General features: G+C 44.7%; 2 protein-coding genes across 2 annotated transcripts; one reads left to right on the top strand and one right to left on the bottom strand.

Moving 5' to 3' along the window:
* Positions 1–7,820: 7,820 nt before the first annotated feature.
* Positions 7,821–11,222, top strand: LOC109783344 (multiple organellar RNA editing factor 2, chloroplastic). Its single transcript, XM_020341954.4, has 4 exons — positions 7,821–8,277; positions 8,418–8,515; positions 8,612–8,677; positions 10,794–11,222. Exons 1-4 carry the CDS (start codon positions 7,889–7,891, stop codon positions 10,937–10,939), a joined length of 699 nt encoding a protein of 232 aa, XP_020197543.1. The 5' UTR covers positions 7,821–7,888; the 3' UTR covers positions 10,940–11,222.
* Positions 11,223–11,686: 464 nt separating this feature from the next.
* Positions 11,687–19,896, bottom strand: LOC109783345 (protein ENHANCED DISEASE RESISTANCE 2). Its single transcript, XM_020341955.4, has 22 exons — positions 19,351–19,896; positions 18,439–18,513; positions 17,722–17,775; positions 17,157–17,222; positions 16,625–16,725; positions 16,483–16,541; positions 16,278–16,394; positions 16,137–16,177; positions 15,930–16,030; positions 15,748–15,843; positions 15,108–15,172; positions 14,955–15,026; positions 14,719–14,874; positions 14,357–14,577; positions 14,230–14,266; positions 13,990–14,123; positions 13,809–13,910; positions 13,267–13,311; positions 12,740–12,880; positions 12,567–12,662; positions 12,300–12,401; positions 11,687–12,214 (listed from the first exon to the last, which is right to left on the bottom strand). Exons 1-22 carry the CDS (start codon positions 19,648–19,650, stop codon positions 12,098–12,100), a joined length of 2,298 nt encoding a protein of 765 aa, XP_020197544.1. The 5' UTR covers positions 19,651–19,896; the 3' UTR covers positions 11,687–12,097.
* Positions 19,897–22,212: the final 2,316 nt, after the last annotated feature.

Here is a 22,212-nt window from a genome sequence, read left to right as displayed (position 1 = left end):
GTAAGCCTCTAGTTGACTAGCTCGTTGATCCATAGATGGTTATGGTTTCCTGACCATGGACATTGGATGTCATTGATAACGGGATCACATCATTAGGAGAATGATGTGATGGACAAGACCCAATCCTAAGCATAGCACAAGATCGTGTAGTTCGTTTGCTAGAGCTTTTCTAATGTCAAGTATCATTTCCTTAGACCATGAGATTGTGCAACTCCCAGATACCGTAGGAATGCTTTGGGTTTATCAAACGTCACAACGTAACTGGGTGACTATAAAGGTGCACTACAGGTATCTCCGAAAGTGTCTGTTGGGTTGGCACGAATTGAGACTGGGATTTGTCACTCCGTATGACGGAGAGGTATCTCTGGGCCCACTCGGTAATGCATCATCATAATGAGCTCAATGTGACTAATGAGTTAGCCACGGGATCATGCGTTACGGAACGAGTAAAGAGACTTGCCGGTAACGAGATTGAACGAGGTATTGGGATACCGACGATCGAATCTCGGGTAAGTAACATACCGATAGACAAAGGGAATTGTATACGGGATTGATTGAATCCCCGACATCGTGGTTCATCCGATGAGATCATCGTGGAACATGTGGGAGCCAATATGGGTATCCAGATCCCGCTATTGGTTATTGGCCGGAGAGGTGTCTCGGTCATGTATGCATGGTTCCCGAACCCGTAGGGTCTACACACTTAAGGTTCGGTGACGCTAGAGTTGTTATGGGAAATAGTATGTGGTTACCAAAGGTTGTTCGGAGTCCCGGATAGGATCCCGGACATCACGAGGAGTTCCGGAATGGTCCGGAGGTAAATATTTATATATGGGAAGTCATCATACGGTCACCGGAAGTGTTCGGGGGTATGCCGGTATTGTACCGGGGCCACCGAAGGGGTTCCGGGGGTCCACCGGGAGGGTCCACCTGCCCCGGAGGGCCGTATGGGCTGTAGGTGGAAGGGAACCAGCCCCTAAGTGGGCTGGGCACCAACCTCCCCCTAGGGCCCATGCGCCTAGGGTTGGGGGAAACCCTGGAGGGGGCGCCCCCCTTGACTTGGGGGGCAAGCCACCCTCCCTGGCCACCGCCCCTCCCACCAGATGGGATCTGAGGGGGCCGGCCCCCCTCTCCCTTGCCCCTATATATAGTGGAGGGGTGGGAGGGCAGCCATACCTTTCCCAAGGCGCAGCCCTCTCCTCCTCCAACTCCTCCTTCTCCTCCGTAGTGCTTAGCGAAGCTCTGCCGGAGAACCACGAGCTCCATTGCCACCATGCCGTCGTGCTGCTGGAGTTCTCCCTCAACTTCTCCTCTCCCCTTGCTAGATCAAGAAGGAGGAGACGTCCCCGGGCTGTACGTGTGTTGAACGCGGAGGCGCCGTCCGTTCGGCGCTAGGATCATCGGTGATTTGGATCACGACGAGTACGACTCCATCAACCCCGTTCTCTTGAACGCTTCCGCTTAGCGATCTTCAAGGGTATGAAGATGCACTCCCTCTCTCTCGTTGCTAGCATCTCCTAGATTGGTCTTGGTGACACGTAGGAAAATTCTGAATTATTGCTACGTTCCCCAACAAATCCCTCTTACGCGTTCGGTTGCGAGGTTTTGTTCTTTGTGTGCAGGTACCTTGCCTGTCAGCCTGTCGGCCTGCAGTAGCTTGCCCTTGGTTTCGATCGGTGTCGGGGACACGTCCTCGGGGTACTGCTATTGGTAGAGAAAAAATCTGGTGGCGGTGCGCTGGACTCGGATGCCAAGGAAGAAGTGCAAAGAGCCGAGGTCCTCCATGGCGAATTTGCTGGTGAGGCGGTGGACAATGCGCTCGAGGAGGCCTGCTGTGGACGCCGTGAGCACTATGCGCGTAGATGAACAGGGACGAGTTGGAGCGTGTCATGGTGAAGCCGATCATCCTGAGGAAGCCGGCGAATAGGGGTGGGCATTCCGTTTATATGGTTAAATCGGTTCGACTAATTTGGGTCTTGAAATTTTCGATTTCTGTAAAAATGAGCACCGAAATAATCAAAATGAAAATAGAAACCAAAATTTATTAGTTCGGTTTGTTTGGTTAACCGAAAAAACAAATTCCATGTGCTTTATAAAACTGATGCAGGATGTCATGAGCAACTTTCATTTGCTACAGGTTATAACACAACAAATGTTCTCATTTTCTCTATAGAGAATGTCTGACTCGGAAATTCGAGATGAGGTAGCCTGTGCTAATACATGTGCTATGTTCAAGAATGTTGTACGGTAGTATCGTCATTACCTGAAGAAAATGTATTTCACTGGAAAGGAAACTTATCAAATTCCCTTACTTTCTCTGGAGACGCATTTACGGGACGATGACTGGGAAATCCTAGTTCTGTATTGGTCCAGACCCAAGAATCTGGTAAGGTCTATGAGATCATATTTCATTTTGAAGTACTATATGCATGCGTCTTACTGTTGAACAAGTGCTTAAACCAGAAGAACAACTGTTCTTAGGTAAGATTACATAGCTATGGTGCATACTGCTTTGCTCTTGTATCACTGTGTTTACTCATACCAACTAATTTCTAAATTGAAGGATCCAATCAAAACTCCAATGGCATAACATGTATGTGTTAAACATGTTTCTTTAACTGGTTTGCTATTTTTAATTGCTCTATATGTTGATTCCAATTTCAATTTCAATTGTATAGACAGTTATCTTATCATACCATGCACATTACTAGCACCAAAATAGATCCAATAGTAGTGTTGTACATGTACGCCCCTGGTACTCATTTGAGGCGCCCGGGTGGATCAAATTTTTTGACTGGTCAGTGACCGGTCCGCCCGCCCGGGCATTTGGGACAGGTATGGGACATCCACATGTACATGCTCTTATAAAAATACATAGCTGCCATGTTAAAAAATTAGGCAAATTCAAAATACACATATATTACCTCCATTCGAAAATATAAGGCGTTTTTGTAGGCTAGAAATAAAATTTTGGCCCGATTCCTTTATCGACATTGAATTGTCATTTTTGTTTCTCATAGAATATTTCAAATTTATATCTGAATTTCATGGCATGATTGATCCTTTTATTACTACAACATATATTTTTTATGAATAGGAAGTTTTAAACCGGATATACCAATAGCATCAAATGTGTTGTGTTGTGATCCAAATTCCTATAAAGGCTACTAACTTTTAAAGGAGTGGAGCGGAGTCTCGTTGCCTGGAGGCTTAGGCTGTAGCGAAGCAAGCCGATGGCACGCCGACGCCATTGCCCCTCCCTCGTCGAAGCTGGGCAAACGTTGGTGTGTGCGTGTGTGTGTGCATGAACGGTTGAGAGAGAAGATTTGAAATGTAGATTTGAAAAGACATCAAATGACTAGGAGTGGATGGAAGGAGAACCACTAATAAATGTAAATGTAGGAAGGGAGATGATCAGGTTGGAGACTTTAAATTCAAATGAGCAGAAGGGGACGCCGAATAAATGGATGTAGGAAAGACTACTTTCCTTGCTAACTCTACACCCACAGACCGACACGTGGCTTGCTGCTCAAACCCAGCCAGACACATGTTAGATGTCTCCCACCACATTTCCTGGGGGACGCACACTCGCGGACACGGGAGCACAAGTCACAAGTTGGACACGGTACTGCTATAAAGCAGCCTCCCCTCTAGCCCTCCTCTGCACCCCTTTCCTTAAACGCAATCACTTTGCAGCCTCCTCCTGCAAGCTCGAGCGCCTCTAAAGCTGCCACAACACACTCCCCCACCGCCGTCGTCTCCGCCTCAATCGCTCTATTCCTATTGCTCTGTTCATATTTATTATAAATATTTTATACTAAATTTTATACTTAGTATACGACTTTGTTAAGTAGTATAACTTTTCATTACTTATTTGACATACTTAACAACAACATAAACTTAAATTTTAGTTGTATTATTTATTTATTTATTATATATTTGTATATAGCGTTGAAAAATACTTATGTGTTCCATTGAATTCAATTTCTACTTTGTAATAAAGTTTATACTTTTATACTTGTGTAGATTATGTTGTTTATACAACTGTATGTCAGATATCTGTAAAACATATGGTCCAACCGATATTGTATTATATGGTTTGAAAAACATATTTGTAGAAAATTCTAGAGTACAAATTTAATCATATGTGTGGGAGTGCTTGAGATATACTGCTTTTTGGAGCACGCATTTAAAAATTTAACCATATATTTATTAAACCATATATGTGAAGGATTTTTTTAGAATAAAGGTTTCCCCCGCTTTATATTATAAAGCACCAACCCACATCATACAGGACTAGTCCAGGTTCCAACGAAGGAAAAAAAACATCTAGTGCAAGAGTACAATAATAAAGGTTCAGCTGGGGGCACAGCACATCAAACCCCTACAGAAGCAAAAAGGCAGCTAACTAATCTGGCTCCGGCGAAGGCGGAGGAGTCGGTGGAGCCATGGAGCTGGCGGTGGAGCGAAGTCCCGCGATGATCATGTCGATGTTATGCCGATCATTCCGCTTGCTAAGCGGTCTCCAGAGCTGTAAGAAGCCACACATTTTGTAAACAGAGTGAGACACATAGCCGGGAATCACATGTTCAATCACAAGCTTATTGCGCACATTCCAAAGAGTCCACGCCAGGGTAACCATGGCCACCCAAAGGGAGGGGCGCACCATGCCTGCGAAGCTAAGGATCTCCCGGAACATATCCGAGAGATTCTCATGACACCACACCCCTCCCACCACATCTCGGAGGCAACTCCATAGGAATATCGCCGCTGGGCAGCAGAAGAAGATATGGTTGGAGTCTTCCGGAACTCCACACAACGGGCAAAGCCCATCACAGGGGCCATTTCGCTTACGCACTTCAGTGTCCACTGCCAAACATCCACGCACCCACTACCAAAGAAAGATACGAATCTTCACTGGCACCTTAATCTCCCACAGGACACTAAGTTCAGGTGGGCCTGGTGTAGCCAGCATGGCGTGGTACAAGGACTTGGTAGAGAATGCACCATTTGTCTCAAGATGCCAAGAAATACTCCCTCCATTCCTAAATATAAGTCTTTGTAGAGATTTCACTATGGGCCACATACGGATGTATATAGATGCACTTTAGAGTATAGATTCATTCATTTTGCTCCGTATGTGGTCCATAGTAAAATCTCTTCAAAGACCTATATTTAGAAACGGAGGAAGTAGAATCTTACTCGAGGGTTGGGGAGTGTAGAGCTATAAATTCAAGCAACTCCTCCCATTGTTCCCACTCCAGCGTACCAAGGGTGCGCCGGAAGGCAACAACACCCAAATCTCCAAAACCGCACCCACAGTGAGCTGTCGACGGGTGCATATGTGAAGAATTACACAATGCACATATTTAATCATATATTTGGTTAACCATATGGTTTAATGATGTACCTATATACTCAATTGTTTAAATAAATAATGGATGTACATTTGTACGCCAATGTACTCATCTAGTTCCGTCCATGTCGATGCCTGCTTCAATTTTGTTTTTGGAAGAACGAGGTTTGTTTCGGGGTTGGACTGGTTGGTGAGACTTGCGTATTTTGTTTGGGGGCGGAGGCAAGGCCGTTGCGAGGTATTGTGGCCGCTTGTGAGGAGGTCGCGACCGAGGCTTCCAAGGATATCGCGCGCGAGGCCTCCGAAACGGAGATGTTGCGCAGTCTGAACAAGGGCGCGGAAGGTCTCCAAGCTATCCTGAACATCGAGCCGCCGCCGCCGATGTCGCCATCGCCCGCGCTCACACCGATGCCCACAGAGGAGAAGCTAGCGGAGAGGCTACATCGCCTTTTCAAGCCGCCACAGCCTGCATCGCCACCGATGCCCACGCCGGAGACAGTTCACCCAGGCGAAGGCGAACCCGCTCTGAATGAGACTCTGAAGGAGCCCGCGGTCTCCATCGATTTCGTGCCCCCAACTCTGTCTCCACAACTCCTCCGGCGCGTGCTTCTGGTCAAGGTCGTCAGCTCAACCGATGATGCCAAGGCCAACCTGGCGCGAAGCGCGGTGATCCTGCACAACGAGAAGACGACTCCGATCATCGCGCTCCAGTTCCCCTCAGGCAAGCCAGCAGCGGCCGCGCCGAAGCCACCAATGACGTCAAAGGTCTCATCGCCGACAAGAAGCCCGCACTCATGACCATCGTTGCTGTCGACGCCAAGGAACCGATCTCCGCCCCCTAGCACCGTCCACGGCAACTCAAGGCACCGATATGCCCCCCCCCCCCCCCCCCCCCCATTGTCGTTGACACCAAGGCCACCCTCTTCGCGACCATCGGCGGCAAGGGCGCCCCGGCCACGGTGGAGGCCAGCCACAACTGTGGTGGCCAAGACCCCCGCGACGTCGACCATCATCGACGGGAAGGGCGGCACCCCCGTGGCCGTCGACGGCAAGGCCTCACTCTCCGTGGCCGTCAATGGCAAGGGCACCTGGGCCACGGTTGAGGCCAAGGGCGCCACCACCATGGAAGCTAAGACCTCCGTGTTGCCGACCACAGTGATGGACAAGGGAACCACCACCGCAGTGCCGACAACTGTGGATGCCAAGACCTTGCGACGCTAACTACGCTGGAGCCCAAGGGCGCCACCACCGCACTGCAGAAAAATAAAATAAAACCGAAGGAAGTGCTCAGAGCGCGACAAGTGGCGCGCTCACCGCCCATCCCAAGTGACCCTGGAGGAGATTGGGAATGAGTGCTCTTTAGTTAGTTAGGCCGGCCCATTTTCCTGTTTTCTTTCTTTAATTTTTTTCTTCTTTTTCTTTTTTGTTTTTTCTTTTCTTTTCTTTTTCCTTTTTCTTTTCTTTTTGCTTTTTTTCTTCACTTTTTCACCCTTTTTCTGAATTTTCTTTTGAAATCCACGAACATTTTTTTGTTCAGCGAGTTAATTTTGTTCATTGGATTAAAATATGTTCATCAAATTCAAAAATTGTTTATGAATGTTTTTCATCAAATTCACAAAAATTCATCGAATTAAACAAATGTGCATCAAATACAAAATTTGTTCATCGATTTTAAAAAAAATCATCAAATTCAAAACTTGTTTGTTCATTTTTAAATGTTCTAGAATACAAATTATGTTTATCAATTTCAAAAAATGTTCATCGGATTCAAAGTTTGTTCATCAAATACGAAATAATGTTCATCATTATTGAAAAATGCTCATAAAGTTTTTTCATCAAAATAAAAAATGTTCATAAAAATCAAAAAATGTTCATTCTTTTGAAATCACGAACATTTTTTTAGTTCAAGAACTGTTTATAAATTCGGTGAACATCCTTTTGAATCTGTAAAGGATTTCTGAAAATTAAAATTTATTGGAAATCTTGGAAAAAGGCATGTCGTGACCCACATGCGTCGGCCCAGAAAAGGGCACGCAGGGAGCGGGGTGGTGGGGGTGGGGGCGCGCGATTGATCGCCATTGTGCCATGCGCGGAATAGGGGCTCCCAAAATAACGAATCGACATCTAACTTACGGGTGGCAGTGATGGGTGATTTACATAAATTTTTAATGGTAAGAAATGCACCGTCCTTTATTTCAGGTAGATGCAAAACTCAGCTGCCACGGCTCCAAAAAAAGGCCTAGGGTTCCTCTGCTTTCATATAATAATTATGTTTTCAGAATGTTTCCATATAATATATTTTTTGAGATTTATGTTTTCATATAATATATTTTTTGAGACAAATGTTTTCATCATATATAATAATAACTGGTCTTGAGTAGCTCGCACGTCCGGCCCGTTTTTGGCCTACAGGCCCATCTGAGCAAGAACAAACCCGTCAACAACTACCCAAAACCCATCACCCTCACACGCACACACCCACCCCACCTCGCACCACCCGGAATCCACTGCAGCGGCTAGGGTTTTACGCAGATGGCCGCCGCCGCCGCCGCAGCCGCCGGAGCCCGGAGGCTCCTCGCCCGCCGCGCGTCCTCCTCCCCCGTCTCCATCTCCGCCCTCCTCCGCCGCGGGGGCGCGGCGGCGGCGGCGCCCCACGAGCCTCTGCTGCGCCCGGCGGCGCTCGCGGGCGTCGCCTCCCGCCTCGGCTTCCTCCGCGGGATGGCGCGCCGGCCGGGCGGCGACGGGTACTCGCCCGCGCGCTCCGGCGGAGGGGACCGCGCGCCCACCGAGATGGCCCCGCTGTTCCCCGGGTGCGACTACGAGCACTGGCTCATCGTCATGGACAAGCCCGGCGGCGAGGGCGCCACCAAGCACCAGATGATCGACTGCTACATCCAGACCCTCGCCAAGGTCCTCGGAAGGTGCGCCCCCACCCGATCCGACCCTGATGTGTTCCCCTCATTTCCGTTCCAACTTTCACACAAACACACGATTGCTGTGAGACAGGGTAGTGTAGTTCTGTAGCTAAATCTTACATTGGCTTGTCTTGTCCCCGATTCAGCGAGGAGGAAGCCAAGAAGAAGATTTACAACGTCTCCTGTGAGCGATACTTCGGTTTCGGGTGTGAGATCGATGAGGAAACATCCAACAAACTGGAAGGTTTGTTGTCCTCCCTCTGTACCTAGCAAGCATTACCCTCTTGTTTCTCTTTAGAAGACTAATATATCTAATAATGCCCCGTTTGGTATGTTACAGGCATTCCTGGTGTTCTATTCGTGCTTCCTGATTCGTATGTTGATCCCGAGCACAAGGACTATGGAGGTAGGTGTTCTTCCTCAACCACTACAGTTTTCCTTTAGGGGATCAGTTCATCTTGTGATATCTATATCATTTATAGCCTTCTAGGTGTTCCACATGATTAGTTATAGTATAGAATGGTTCTTATAATTGTAAAAACATAGAGTGCCCCCTTTGTTAAGTGGCAATGTGATGAAGCCCATACACGCAATGTCTCGTTTAGGTGTAATGAACCACTGAAATGGGAGTGTGTATCTACCGTAGCTAGAGTATCAGTTCATCCTAAAGGCGGGCCTAGCGCAGTGGTAGACTCTCTCCACTTGTCGCCTGGAGGTCCTGGGTCCGAACTAGCCTTGCAGAATTATTGTCCTTAGAAATTTTTTTCCAGGCTCCACTTTGTGTGGGAGCTTTGAGCACTGGGTATGCCCTTTTTTGGAATGGCATTTCTTCTGATCCAGACCTAGTCGCTGAATGCTCTAGCCCATCTGGAAAATTTGGAAGTCTTGCAGGCAATGTCCTGCTTTGAATGTCGATGAACTAAGATAAAATTTGTCTCTCTAACAGATCATCACCTTGGTAAAATGTGGTTCAGATCGGTGGAGATTGGATACTACCGTCACATTTTCCGCCTGTTGAGGCGTTGCTTATTTGAACCATTGATCTTTTTTGGAGTTTTGGCCAGTCACCATTCTTCAACAAATTTGTACTGCTGTCCATCTTGTTGGCAAAGCATGGAAGCCTACTCAGTGATATCTTACTTTGAATGCTAACACACTAAGAGCAATGTATCTCTAACGGTTCAGCACCTCAGCGAAATGGTGTTCTAATTAGTGGAGATGATACATTAGATAAGTCATTTACTGCCTTTGAATCTCTTTTGGGTTTAACTAGTAGTCATTCTTTACAAAAGGTTCTTTAGTCCATTTTGGCAAAGTTGTGAGGTCTTAGTGTCAGTGTCCTGCTTTGAATGCTAGTGGCTAAGAAAAGATGTCTCTCTGACGGTTCAGCTCATCAGCGAGATGAGGTTCTAATCATTGCAAGATATCCATTTTTAACCATCTAGGGTTGTTGCTTACTTCAAGATATCCATCCTTTTTGTAGTTTAGTTTGTGACCATTCTTAACCAAACATGGCTTAGTAGTCCATCTTGGCAAAGCATTGAAGCCTACTTGGCGATGTCTTGCTTTGAATGTCAATGGACTAAAAATAAATGTCACTCTTAACTGTTCAGCACCTTGGCAAAATAGATGGGGTTCTGATGAGTGGAGATGAAACATTAAGTAATTCATTTACTGCCTTTTGATCTCTTTCGAGTTTAACTAGCCTTTTGATCTCTTTCGAGTTTAACTACAAGTCATTGTTTAGGAAGGTTCTTTGGTCCATCTTGGCAAAGCTGTGACGTCTCAAAGGCAATGTCCTGCTTTGATTGCTTATGGACTAAGAATAAACGTCTCTCTGACTGTTCAGCACCTTGGACAATGGGTTTCTGATCAGAGGAGATGAGACAGTCAACATATATTCTGCCTTTTTCCTGTTTTGAGTTGAATTAGTGGTCGTTCTTTGCCGAAGTTGTTTTGTAGTCCATCTTAGCAAAGTGGTGAGCCTTAATTGGTAATGTCTTGCTTCAACGGGGTTGTCCTCAATGGAAGGGGCGCAGATCAGCAGAGATGTAAACATCTTAGTCAAAGATTACCAGACCGCTGAAATGAAAGGTGGCTACTACAGCAGCTTTGGTATACCTTTGTTGTGGTATCTGCCGAAGTGGTTGCAATTATTTGTGTACTTCATTGGTTTTGGCAGTAACCTGATTTAGTTTTTGACAGACTTGAAGCAAATCTCTGTTATTTGGTTCTGCACTTCGGTATATTTTGTTGAACAATACCAATTACAGCTACTATCTTTAACTGCCTAGCCTGTATAGTACGTCAATATCTTTTGGTTCTGCACTTCGGTAGGGTGAAGTTGTTATATAATGCATTCACGGCTATTATCTTTTCCTGCCTAGCCTGTATAGTATTTCGATATATTTGGATTAAACTATGTTCTTTAGATTTCCCTCGTAAATATTTGATTTTGCCGCTGAACTGATCACTCTTTAGAAGTAATGTGCTCATGTTCTCTGGTCCATTTGATTTTGCAGCTGAGCTTTTTGTGAATGGAGAGATTGTTCAGAGGTCTCCGGAGAGGCAGAGAAGGGTGGAGCCTGTGCCGCAGAGAGTGTCAGATAGGCCTAGGTACAACGACAGAACCCGCTACCAACGGAGGAGGGAGAACCAGCAGCGGTGATGAGCCAGGGTGCTCGATCGAAGATCAAATAACAATCCCTGGCGGTTTCCTCAGGGTAAACTGAAAGGATAAATGTCATCTATGGAATAGAAGAAGTGCATGTTCACTGTATGCCAACACAAGTATTTTCTTTTCTTCATGTTGGTGATTGCGCGTCTTGGATGTATCAAACTAGTTATTAGAGAGAGCTTGGAAGCATTTGGAATTGCATCGTTATCGTTAAACTCTACAGTCATGTGCCCTTGTAAATCTGATTAGCTGAATAAACTGCTATGTTTGTTCATCCTCAGTTGCCTAAATTTTCTGTCAATCTTGTTCACCTAAAACTGCATACTACGAAGCTAAAATTTGCACCAATAGAGTTATCCAAGTTCAGCGAAATGTTGGTATGACCTTTGGATCATGTGTCATGTATGGAGCGGATGGATATGGGCATTGTTGAATTGTGGATACAGAGGATTATTTAAGGAAGTTCCAAGCAAACAGCTCCTCACAAAAATTTAAATCCCAGTTTATGCAGGAACTGAATTGTTCTTGTGAGTCAAAATTCGGGCATTCCAACCATGAGACCTGTACTATCTATACGCACAGACTAAAACTCTTCAATAACAATATAGGTGTATGCTGTATCAGGAAGATGGAAGAACGTGAGAACCAAATTAGAAGAATTCATAGCACCCACGGCAACCATTTTTGCATAACCCTTTCATGAACACAAATTCATACACAAGAGTTCTCGTAAGAATCTAGTGAAATTCTTCAACTCCCCAAGAGAAAAATCTCCCAGGCAAGTGAAGCAATAAATTAAACTATTGTTGCCAAATGTAGCATATAAAGTGTAAGGCATAGTATATATACACAATAAAGAATCAAGTGAGGTATCCATGAATAATGTAGCTACAGTACCGCCGTTTCAACAGAAGAAACTGAAGGAGCGGCAGTTAAGCTAAGGTCCGCAGTATGTACATACATGAACTGCGCCATATAAGCACCTAGCAACTAGTAGCAACTAATCGATGTGGATGAAACTGGTAAGAAAAAAAAATTAAGCCGTATGAACTTCACTGATGATGCTTTACAATTTGCAAACTGCTGCAGTGGCTCGGACAAATGGAGGGAGGAGTTTGAGGAAAGAAGTAGAAAATTTGCACAAATGATTCACTCCACAGCTGAGGAAGTGTCGTCAAGCACGGGAACTACGGCAGCGGAGGGTTCAATGTGCGAGAACCGTGCGGCGCCTATGAGTTGCTCCGGGAGCTCATCGTATGTGTTTGCCTGCAGGTGTAGACGATTGTCAAAGAAATAATTCCTTTGGAGTGGAATCTTGAGACTTCGGCAACTATGGTGGGGGTGTTTTTACCTGTATGAGAAAAGCCATATCGACTACCAAGCTGGTAACTACACCAAAGACCAAGCCTAGAACCCCATTGGCTACTGCTGAGGATCCAATGTCTACATCAACCTGCACAAGAACGGGTGCATCAGAATGTAGACCCTGTGTGCCATAGATGACCAGAAGAATGCGGTGTTTATGACTCAGTTATAACTTCAACTGTTCCACCTACAATGTACTGCGCTATTTTTTTCAGTGAAAATATTTTTTTTGTCAGTGAAGTTAGTGCCTTACTTCAATGTACTCCGGGCCACGAATGTAGCTGCAATCAACAGCCTTTCCCAATAAGCAAGGGGTACTTCCAACGCTTTGTCGCACTATCCAAGATCCCTGAGGAAGTCAACATGCTAGAGGTGAGCAAAGCTAACATCAATGCACTCGAACGGCTATGCATTAAAAATTAACACCTTTGGAACAGATGGGATAAGCTTCAGTCTGCTGTTCCGGAAATCATCATCGCCATCGGCAAAACGCTGCAAGAGCGATCCTTTTTTCAAGGATTTTGTGACGAAGTAGAGGATCAAACTGTGATGAGTTGACCCGGGAATCTGCAAAAGCATGCTGACTTAAAACAATGTACACGGAAAAGAATTACTATTTTCAGAGGGTGCACGATGGTCATGTGATCAACAAATAGAGGTTAAAACCATGCAGTGTATGATGTTAAACCATACAAAAATTGCAGAACAGTATTTTGCATCTGTTCTCATTTGTAACGTTTTATGGGACTATCACCACTAGGATGCTAAGAACAGATGCAGATTCCTCAGCAAGCATTTTGTAAAGTCAAAACCAAAAGTTTAAAAAATATAGTGCAAATGGAAGTGACTGATACTTTCTGCACTGTGTATGGTCACTGTTGTTCTGTAGAAAAAGCCCAAGAAGAGGGCAGAAAGAAATGAACCATGTGAGGAGTGAAAGAACTTGAGCTTACTTGTATGTTTACTACAAAGCTGAACATCCCCTTCTCAGCAGCAACCTACAGTGGTACAAGGTTCAGGCAAAATCAATACATAAGAGTAGAACTGGGAGATTTAGGACAAGTTCATGCATAGAGGCATAAATTTTCAGTGCTAACAACGTGCAGGGGTTCTCATGCTGGCACAATAATGTGGTGCCGAACTTTCACAGACATTAAGTATATTTTACATGATAAAAGAGCTAGCTATTGGTATGCAAGGTACAACTATGTCAAGCTTCCACAGTTCCACAAACTATATCAAGCTTCATTATACCATGATGAATGAAAGAAAATGATAACGTAAGGTTTAAAGAAAACAGAGAAAACGAATATCTATTTATTTACTTGTAGTTCTGCACACACACAAAACAGTAATACTAAAGTATTCCAAATGCTGCTTTGCAGGTTAAGACGATGGGTGGTTCATGCGTTGACACAATCATAGTGCAAGAATTACAAAAACAATTCCACTGAGATACAAATAAACAGTTAATTAACCATACTAATTTGCTTACCTGAGCAGCACATCCTTTACGCTTGGCAACATGATCCATACGCTTGGTATCCTTAAACCAGTCAGCTGCGACAAGCTCCATAAGGTACTTCCCTGCAGATACCTGAAACTCAAATAACAACATAATAAGCTCTTGATAATCTGCTTCTTCGTAAACAAGAAAAGATGTTGAACATTCGGACCTTTGATTTGTCATGTGAAAAGTTCTTGCTACGGACTTTGAAGATATTGCTATCAGGTACCGACCAACTGTTACGGCTTTTCTCATTTGCATCCTGACGAATAATGCCCGAAAAGCAGGACAAATCTATTGGATCTGGATCACCCAATATAATGCAAAGGCGTGAGATTAGAGTTGGGTGGTCATACAGGTAATTTGTACAGATATTAAAATACAAGATGCAGTTGGATAAGAAACGAACCAGAGCCCTTTGCGTCACTGTCAACATTGCCATCTTCCTGTACATGAATTGCAATGAGATTTTAGCGTAGTGTACCAACAGATAACTTCTTGTAAACAAAGGAATAGCTCTGGTCTAGGGTTATCACCTCCAAGCTAGATTCGGGAGCTTGAAAGTCATCATCATCTTCTGACTCATCATCTATCATATCCGAATTTTCGTTAGCCGAGTCTGCTTGTTTGGTCTTTGAGTCAGCCTTTTGATGTTTCTGATCCTTTCTAACAGTGGGCACACTAGCCATAGTATTCATCACAGGAATCCTCGGAATTGTGTGAACGTCATCATTTTGGGAAAAGTATTCACGCAATCCTGGAAATATATACAAATGCTGAACAATCACGGACTGTTAACAAAAAGGAATACTGAAATGAGCGGTTATGACTTACAAGATTTTTATTTTTATTAACAGGTATTTAATTCATGCCGTAACAAGTTACAAGAGTTGTTTACCAGCAACGCAGTTCAGCATCTGCAGCACAGAGTGGTACTGGAATGATGTGACGTAATTCACACCCCATCCCTTGAGATCAATTTGCATAAGGTGTTGAACTTGAGTGCGAGGTCTTCCATTCACGGGTTTGAGAGGAGTGATCTTGAAACCTCCACCTGAACTAATAGTAAGTTCAGGAAAAGATAAAAGCGACAAAATCTGTTTCTAATAATATCTCTAGCAGAAGGAAAATTACTTTCAATAGAAGCCCTCGCAAATCCTGGTTGGGGACCACAGTTCGGGTGTTCAGTAGATCGAAACAGCACAACTGCAAGTTTGAACATGAAGCATTAAACAAGATGCTTTAATTGGATGATGTAACCAGAAATAATATCACTCCAAAGCTTACCATAACTTCCATCATCGTTGCGCCGCCAATATCGTACATAACAAAGATCTCGTGGCCAGACAACCCTGCAGGCTCAGTTGTTTACACAAGGCGGAAAATCTGAGGTAATGCAATGTAATTTACATATTAAAATCTTAGAATTCACGGTCTTATGGTTCTACCACGTAGCTATGCAGCTTTGTAGTTGTCTACCAAAGTAAGCAGACACACCTATTCATTGCTGTTATGTGGTATGTTTTATATCTCACCCCTGCTGCCAGCTCCTCCGGTAAGTTGGTTTCGCTTCAAATGCCATTCATTTCTTTTTTGTGCGATGGAATGCCATTCATTTCACTTTTAGATTTATGCAGCAGGGTTAGCACAGACACATAGACCTACTAAACAGTGCAAAATACTGGATTTGGGGTCCAGCAATCTTCCAATGCTACAGTATATGACTATATGCCGAATTTCAAAGTTTCTAATTCAGATTTAAACGAGTCAAGTCCATGCTCAGATAGTTCATTGACCTGCCAGGGTTATCCAGCCTACTCTTGTTATTTTAATAGGAGTTGCAAGTTGTAGCATCAAGCCAGCACCAGGTAAAAGACTTGCAATTCAACCATCATGCAATTTGTTGATACAACAAAAAGGTACTTACATTGAACACCAGTTCAGCTGTAGCCGATGATATAGTATTGCAGTGTGACCATCAACCTCTTGAACTAAACTCCCATACTGGAAGCTACAATCCCACCTACATTTGAGCGTAAAGAAAACCTAGATCAACATACATATATATCAATATATGGGCAAGCAGAAAGTAAAGGAATACACGCTTACTCATATCTTGTTACATCCATACTCATTATCAGCCCAAAAATGGCTTCACATGTGGCTTCCACGACACCAACAGCCCTCATTGATCGGCTACAGCTTCTTGCCTGCACATGGCATATTATTTTTTTTGTAAATAGATCCTCTGGTTAGCAATTAGCAGGGGTTTCAGCACCTCTCCAACATTAAATCGGTATAAAAGAAAGTACATACAAGGTATTCGACCTCCACAGGTTCTTCAAAGATGCGCAACCCTGCCAATGATAAAAACAAGATACTAGATTTAATTCCATATGAACCAGGTATGGTCTCTCACGGAAGTTGCAGATCTATGTAAGGAACTAAAAAACTTGCCATTTTGGCATCTAAGCAGCCGCCAGTTCTTTCTAGAATTAGCTTGATTGGTGTCGTTCTGATTTGACAGACCAATATCAGGCTCTTTGGTCCAGTCATGTACAGAATCAGGAAGACCTAGAAGAAGAAATGGCATATTTAGAAGTCAAAATCATTAATATAAAATAATAGATCTTGGCAGAAAATGTGCAACCAAACCTCCTACCCTTCCCTATAGTTGTCCTACGAAGCAGCATGGGACGGGGTTCCTCTTCGTCTTCAGGTCTACAACAGAATATCATTTCCAATTGATATAAGTATTAACCGGAAGAACTAATCTACAATTACAAGTACGAAGATTCACTTGCCCACTATCAGGGTCAGAGAATGAAAGCGGTCCTCCAAGATCCATGTCAAAGTCCAGTGACGCAAAAGCTTTACGGTTTTTAGCTGTCATAGTGTCCTGTTGCTGCATAATGAAGATCTTTATCAGAATGGAGTGTGGCGTTCGCCAGTTGTAGTTCTACACAATTTGGCACCGAGTTTTTCTGGGCAATTATCCACTATGTGACTTAATACATATTCGTTGGTGCATTGCAGACTCCGGAAATTTACCAGCTGGCAGTGTTTTATGGAATCTACGAGGGAAGAACAATGGAGTGTATTTACAGTCTAGCTAACTAAATGTTACTCCCTCCGTTCCAAAATAGATGGCCCAATTTTGTACTAAAGTTAGTACAAAGTTGAGTCATCTATTTTGGAACGGAGGGAGTATTCACTTGCACACAATGACCAAACAAGCAAATAATAATAATAACGCCCATGATGTCTGATTCTATAATGTTTACAGCAATTGACATATGTAGTTACAGTTTTTCAGATCTACTACACCTTGATTACCTGATCGATAAGGAGCTCTATCTTCTTTTTCCACACTAGGGCCTCCTCGATATTACGTGCACCCATCTGATTGAAGAATGATAGGAACACGAATGATTTTCAGTAATAGCAAACGATTTACTATATACTCATGAGAGAAAATACTGGACTAAGATTGCCAAAAAAGGGAGTCCCCCATATCAAAATTGCCGAACTTCAGCACAAAATTGCATAACGTTCACTTCATTAACAAGCAGAAGTAATACTAAGTCCCATTTTGAAGAGCTAGAACAAAGGAAACATTATGTAACATATAAGCAGACCCACACGCTGAGGATATTATTGCCTTTTGAGGCTAAAAGAAGTACATCATTTCATTTTTGCAACTAAATTATACTCAGGAAAATGGTGCTACTAGTCTGCCTTGCTATTTTCCATTGCAGTATATTGTAGCGGCACAACAATATCCAGCAAAGAAAAATATCTTCCAAATGTAGGCAAAGGCACATGAATTAATATGGATATAGTCAGATGGTTCATGGTTCTAAATTCTGATAATATTGAAGAGCACAGATTTGTAACGAACCGTGATTGGATTGTCCTTTTCTTTCTTGTTGTAGACACACAGAACGTAAACCATCTGCGAGGGCAAGATAATGAGTAAATGTGTAGATGACAGTGCAAAATTTGAATACATGTCAAAATTCATGCATATGCTAGAATATGCACATATAGATATTAACCTTACAGCCATAGTTAAAAAAGGCGCGCCTAAGCTCTAGGCGTTGGCAAAACGCATTGCGCATAACTACGCTTAATCTGCGCATAGTTGCGCATAAGCATACGCTTTGGTCAGTAAAGCGCAAGGCGGTGGCAAAACGCACAATTTACGCCTAGCGCTTTTTTTGAACTATGCTTACAGCAATGTCTGATAATTTGTCTAAGTTGATCAACTGTGCCGAAATAGACACAATATATTACCATTTTAAAATTTTCAGTTTGATATGTTGTGCGTTCACTTTGTATGGTTCACCTGTTAACAGAACAGTTTACACGAATGATCAAAACTATAATACGTCAGTTTGGCATGTGAAATACATGCCACACTATTTGTTTGGCAATGCTGTTCAGCTCAGAAGTACAATCCTCAAAAGTAAGGAAGCCAATTTTTTTTAAACTAACATGACAGAAATTGTATTCAAGAGAAAAGCTAACGACAAGTGGATTTCATGTGCAAGGAACTAATACACCTAGTGCTCTCAACTAAAAATGCAGCATGAACTAAGCAAAAGAGCAAACTTACTTGTCCATGATGTGTTTTAAGCCCTCTATCCTCCACTCTGCAGTTCCCATCTACCAGAAGAGACTTAAGTGGCACCTGCACATCCACAAGATTTGCTCCAGAAAGTTAAATACAAGCAGCATGCCCCTGTTGCGGAATATACCACTCAAACAATGTACTGGTATAAAATTGTCACGTTTTTACATTGCATTGGAAACCTCTTGATAAGGCTCAAACAGAGGAATGCGGCTAACTGAAACTTCTCGTTTCCCACAGAAACAGGGGAATTTGTTCCAAGCACTCCTACTTCTTACTCCCATCTACTATGTGCTGTCCATCTATGGAAACAGCACCTTGCAGGAGAAGAGTGCACTCAATTATTGGAACACTAAAAGAGGTCCAGGGCTCCAGGCAGATCAAGCAAGTTCCTCACATGATTCACAGGAAAAAAGGAAAACCCCACTAATTCGCGAGGCTGGCATCCGTTAGCACTTCCCATGCTCAATTAAAAGCACCCAATGATCCACTTAGTCAACAGCCCCAGCTCAACAGACCACTTGCAAATTATAATGAACGAATTCGGTCAGCTTCAGAGTTTACAATTGATTGACACCAGCTCATGCGATTCTCACTGCAGGAAGAAACATTCAATTCGACCCAGCAGATCCTGGCCTAACGGTGGCACCGAACTGCTCTCCGCCCAAAGTTTATTTACGGCAAGTAGTAGAACTGCGACCGATAGAGTCCTCCGATCGCCCTCCCCCGCTCCACCCAAATTGGCCAGAGCGCACCAGGAGCGAGGAAAAATCCCGCTGAAAGCTCGCCGGGGAGCAACGGGGACTCTCCCCGGAAGGTGGACCGCGACTCTATCCAACAGCTCAAACAATCTGACCGGAAACTCCGGTGCGAAGCTCTGAGGTCTGAAGCACCTACCATGTTGTTGTCCTTGGGCTGCTTCTTGTAGTATGCGAGGAGCTTGTTGTGGAGCACGAAGTAGCGGGTGTGGAAGAAGGACCTCCCGATCTTCCGCCGCCCGTACCGCACCATCCACCCCTCGTGCCGCACCGCCGCGGCCGCGTCGGGGCCGCCCTTGGGCAGCAGCAGCTCCCCGCTCCGCGCCTTCGCGGCCGGGGCGGGGGCCGGGGCCGGCCTCGGGGGAGGGCCGTCGGCTCCGCACGTCCGCCCGAGCTCCCCGCTCCTCGCCGCCTCCCTCCTCGAAGCCGAAGAGCTCATCGTCGTCCCGTGGGCGCGGCGCTCGGCCGTCTCTCTCGCCTCGGCGGCCTGGTCAGTGAGCCATTGCCCCGGCGGGCGGGAGGGGGGGAGGGGACGGGGAGGCCTGGGCTAGTCCGGCGAGGCGCGGTGGCCGGAGTCCGGCGAGGCGCGGCGGAGGTGGAGGAGGGGGGAGAGGGGTTGGAGGCGTGGGGAGCGGGGAGAGGACGGCGGCGAGAGTTTGTTTTTGTTTCTTTCGGAAATCGAGGCGGGGATAGCTAGATCGGAATTAACTATTGATTTCGTGTAGATAATTTAGCGGCTTTGTTTCCAGCTCTCCTACTGCTCCTCCTTTTGCTACTTTTCTATGTAGCACCTCGTGTTTTAAGTCAAAATTACTCGTTATTGTGATGTCCGCTGGTTTGTGCCCTCTTCCTAAGATTTTCCGAATTCTTCCTTTTCCAATTGCAAAGTGTAGACTGTATATACTTAAAAAAAACATAGTCATACTATAAAGTTCACTGGAAGTGTAAAAACACGCAAAAATTTAATGAAATTTACACTGAGGTTCTTGGACCATCAAACGACCACTATTGTCATCTAGGAGGTCTTCGTGTCCGTGCCCCTAAGGACTAGCACCCTGTAACCGCAGTCGTGATTGTTGGACCCTTGAATCGATCTGAAGTGCCTGACACTAGATTTCATCGCCCCCGCATACATACGACCAGAAACCCTAACCTTGCCGCTCCAAGAAGACGGCGAGAATCTTCGCCGAAGCTTTGCTTACTCATCCTGGCAGACCAACTCGATGATGAAGCACCGCCCCTGCAAGGATTAAAAAAACTAAACTAGACTACTAGCCAGCTTTGAACCACCAAAATGCCCATTCGCGCCACCAGCCACCGCAACAACGGGCAAAGGGGACGAGAATCTACGGGCTAGCTGGTGGAGCTTAGAGGAAGAAGAACTTTGCCCTAGCGCCTATGCGTCAGGGAAAGAAAAAAGAAGATGAGTTGCCTTGTAACCCATATCATGCTAACAAAAGCACTTTTAGAACTTGGACGGTACACTGTTACCTGTGTCGCGTTCTACTGCAATGAATACCATGTACAAATCCAGGTTCATCATTTGAACTAGCGCGAAAAATAAGGAACTAAACTTATCATACAATTGTATGTGTTTGTATATAAAACAATATATTTATTGATCAAGTCGTCATGTACTCCCTCTGTCCCACGTTATGGGATGGAGGGAGTAACACTATTTCATTTTTTGACGGCGTCGTGACACCGCGTAAAGACATACTCCCTTCGTTTGGAAATATTTGTCACGAAATGGATATAAATGGATGCATCTAAAACTAAAATACGTTTAGACATGTTCATTCCAGTGACAAGTATTTCCGGATGGATGGAGTAGTATTTGGATGGTGGTCAATTAACAAGCCATGATGCGCCTCACATTTCATCTTCCTGTCTACTACTATATGCACTTCGTCCCATAATAAAGCAGCCGTTGAACTGTAGAATTAGGGGGTGTTTGTTTACAGGGACTTATTGGTGTAGGGACTTAAGGAAGTCCCTTTTAGTCTCATCTAAACCAAACATGAGGGATTTATAGGGAGTTAAAAGTGGGCATTTGGGACTTATGAAAGAAGACCCTCAGGGAGAGTCTTTTTGGGACTTTTAGTTGTAACATGGTCTTTTAGTCCATGTTTAGTCCCAGGAACCAAATAGGTATGGACTTTTTAGGGACTAGTGACTTTTTAGTTGGGACTAAAAAAAGCCCTAGAGCTCCTTAGCACCAGCATAGGATGTGCAGCAAGACAAAAACGTCCTACTTTTCAACGCAGGCATGCCGTACCTGGACAGAGGACAAAAATAAATAGTAGTAGAAATTAACGAGCAAGCAGAGAAATGCATTGGACTCGTTGTGGAGGAACTCGAGGGCCATCTCCGTAATTAATTTTTTCCAAAGGGTCAAAGGGAGTGTGCCACTGCCGTGTGACCGAGACTGGATTATCGGGAGCGAGAGGCGGGAAGACATCCACACTTCGGAAGATCGGTGGGCCGTGGATGCGGGCGCGTGGACGGTCGCGATCCGTGGAGTAACTCACCGGGCTGGCGACGGGTTTGATCCCGTCGCCGTCAGAGTGTCATTAACCGTGACGATGCTGCGGCCTGCTGGTCGCAGTGATTACGATTATATGGATTTTTAGTCTTTTAGTTTGTGTTTTTCCCTGCGAGGATTGACTAATTAATGGGTAGGTGTAGACGTGGTTGGTGTCGGCAGGAGGGAAATGCGCCAAATGCAGACAGATGGATAGAAGATGAGCATAAAATCGGATCAGTGTCGTAATAATTCGATCGGAGGCAACGGATTGGTAGTCGTGGTGGGGAGTTGCTGGTCGGCGGCGGGAGAGGAGGCACTACTAGGTGGCAGTGTGAGTGCGCAACAGTCATATATACATCTGTATTTTTCGAAAGTTGATACTGATACGAAAAAGAATCGGCCGAGAGCGGACCGGGCGTCCACGTACGTAAGTAGGTGCTTGCCAATCATGCATGGAGATGCAGTCTTTCTGTC

This window comes from Aegilops tauschii, chromosome 7 (assembly GCF_002575655.3).
Source record: "Aegilops tauschii subsp. strangulata cultivar AL8/78 chromosome 7, Aet v6.0, whole genome shotgun sequence".
Lineage (NCBI taxonomy): Eukaryota > Viridiplantae > Streptophyta > Magnoliopsida > Poales > Poaceae > Aegilops > Aegilops tauschii.
This window is presented reverse-complemented; position numbering and strand designations above follow the sequence as displayed.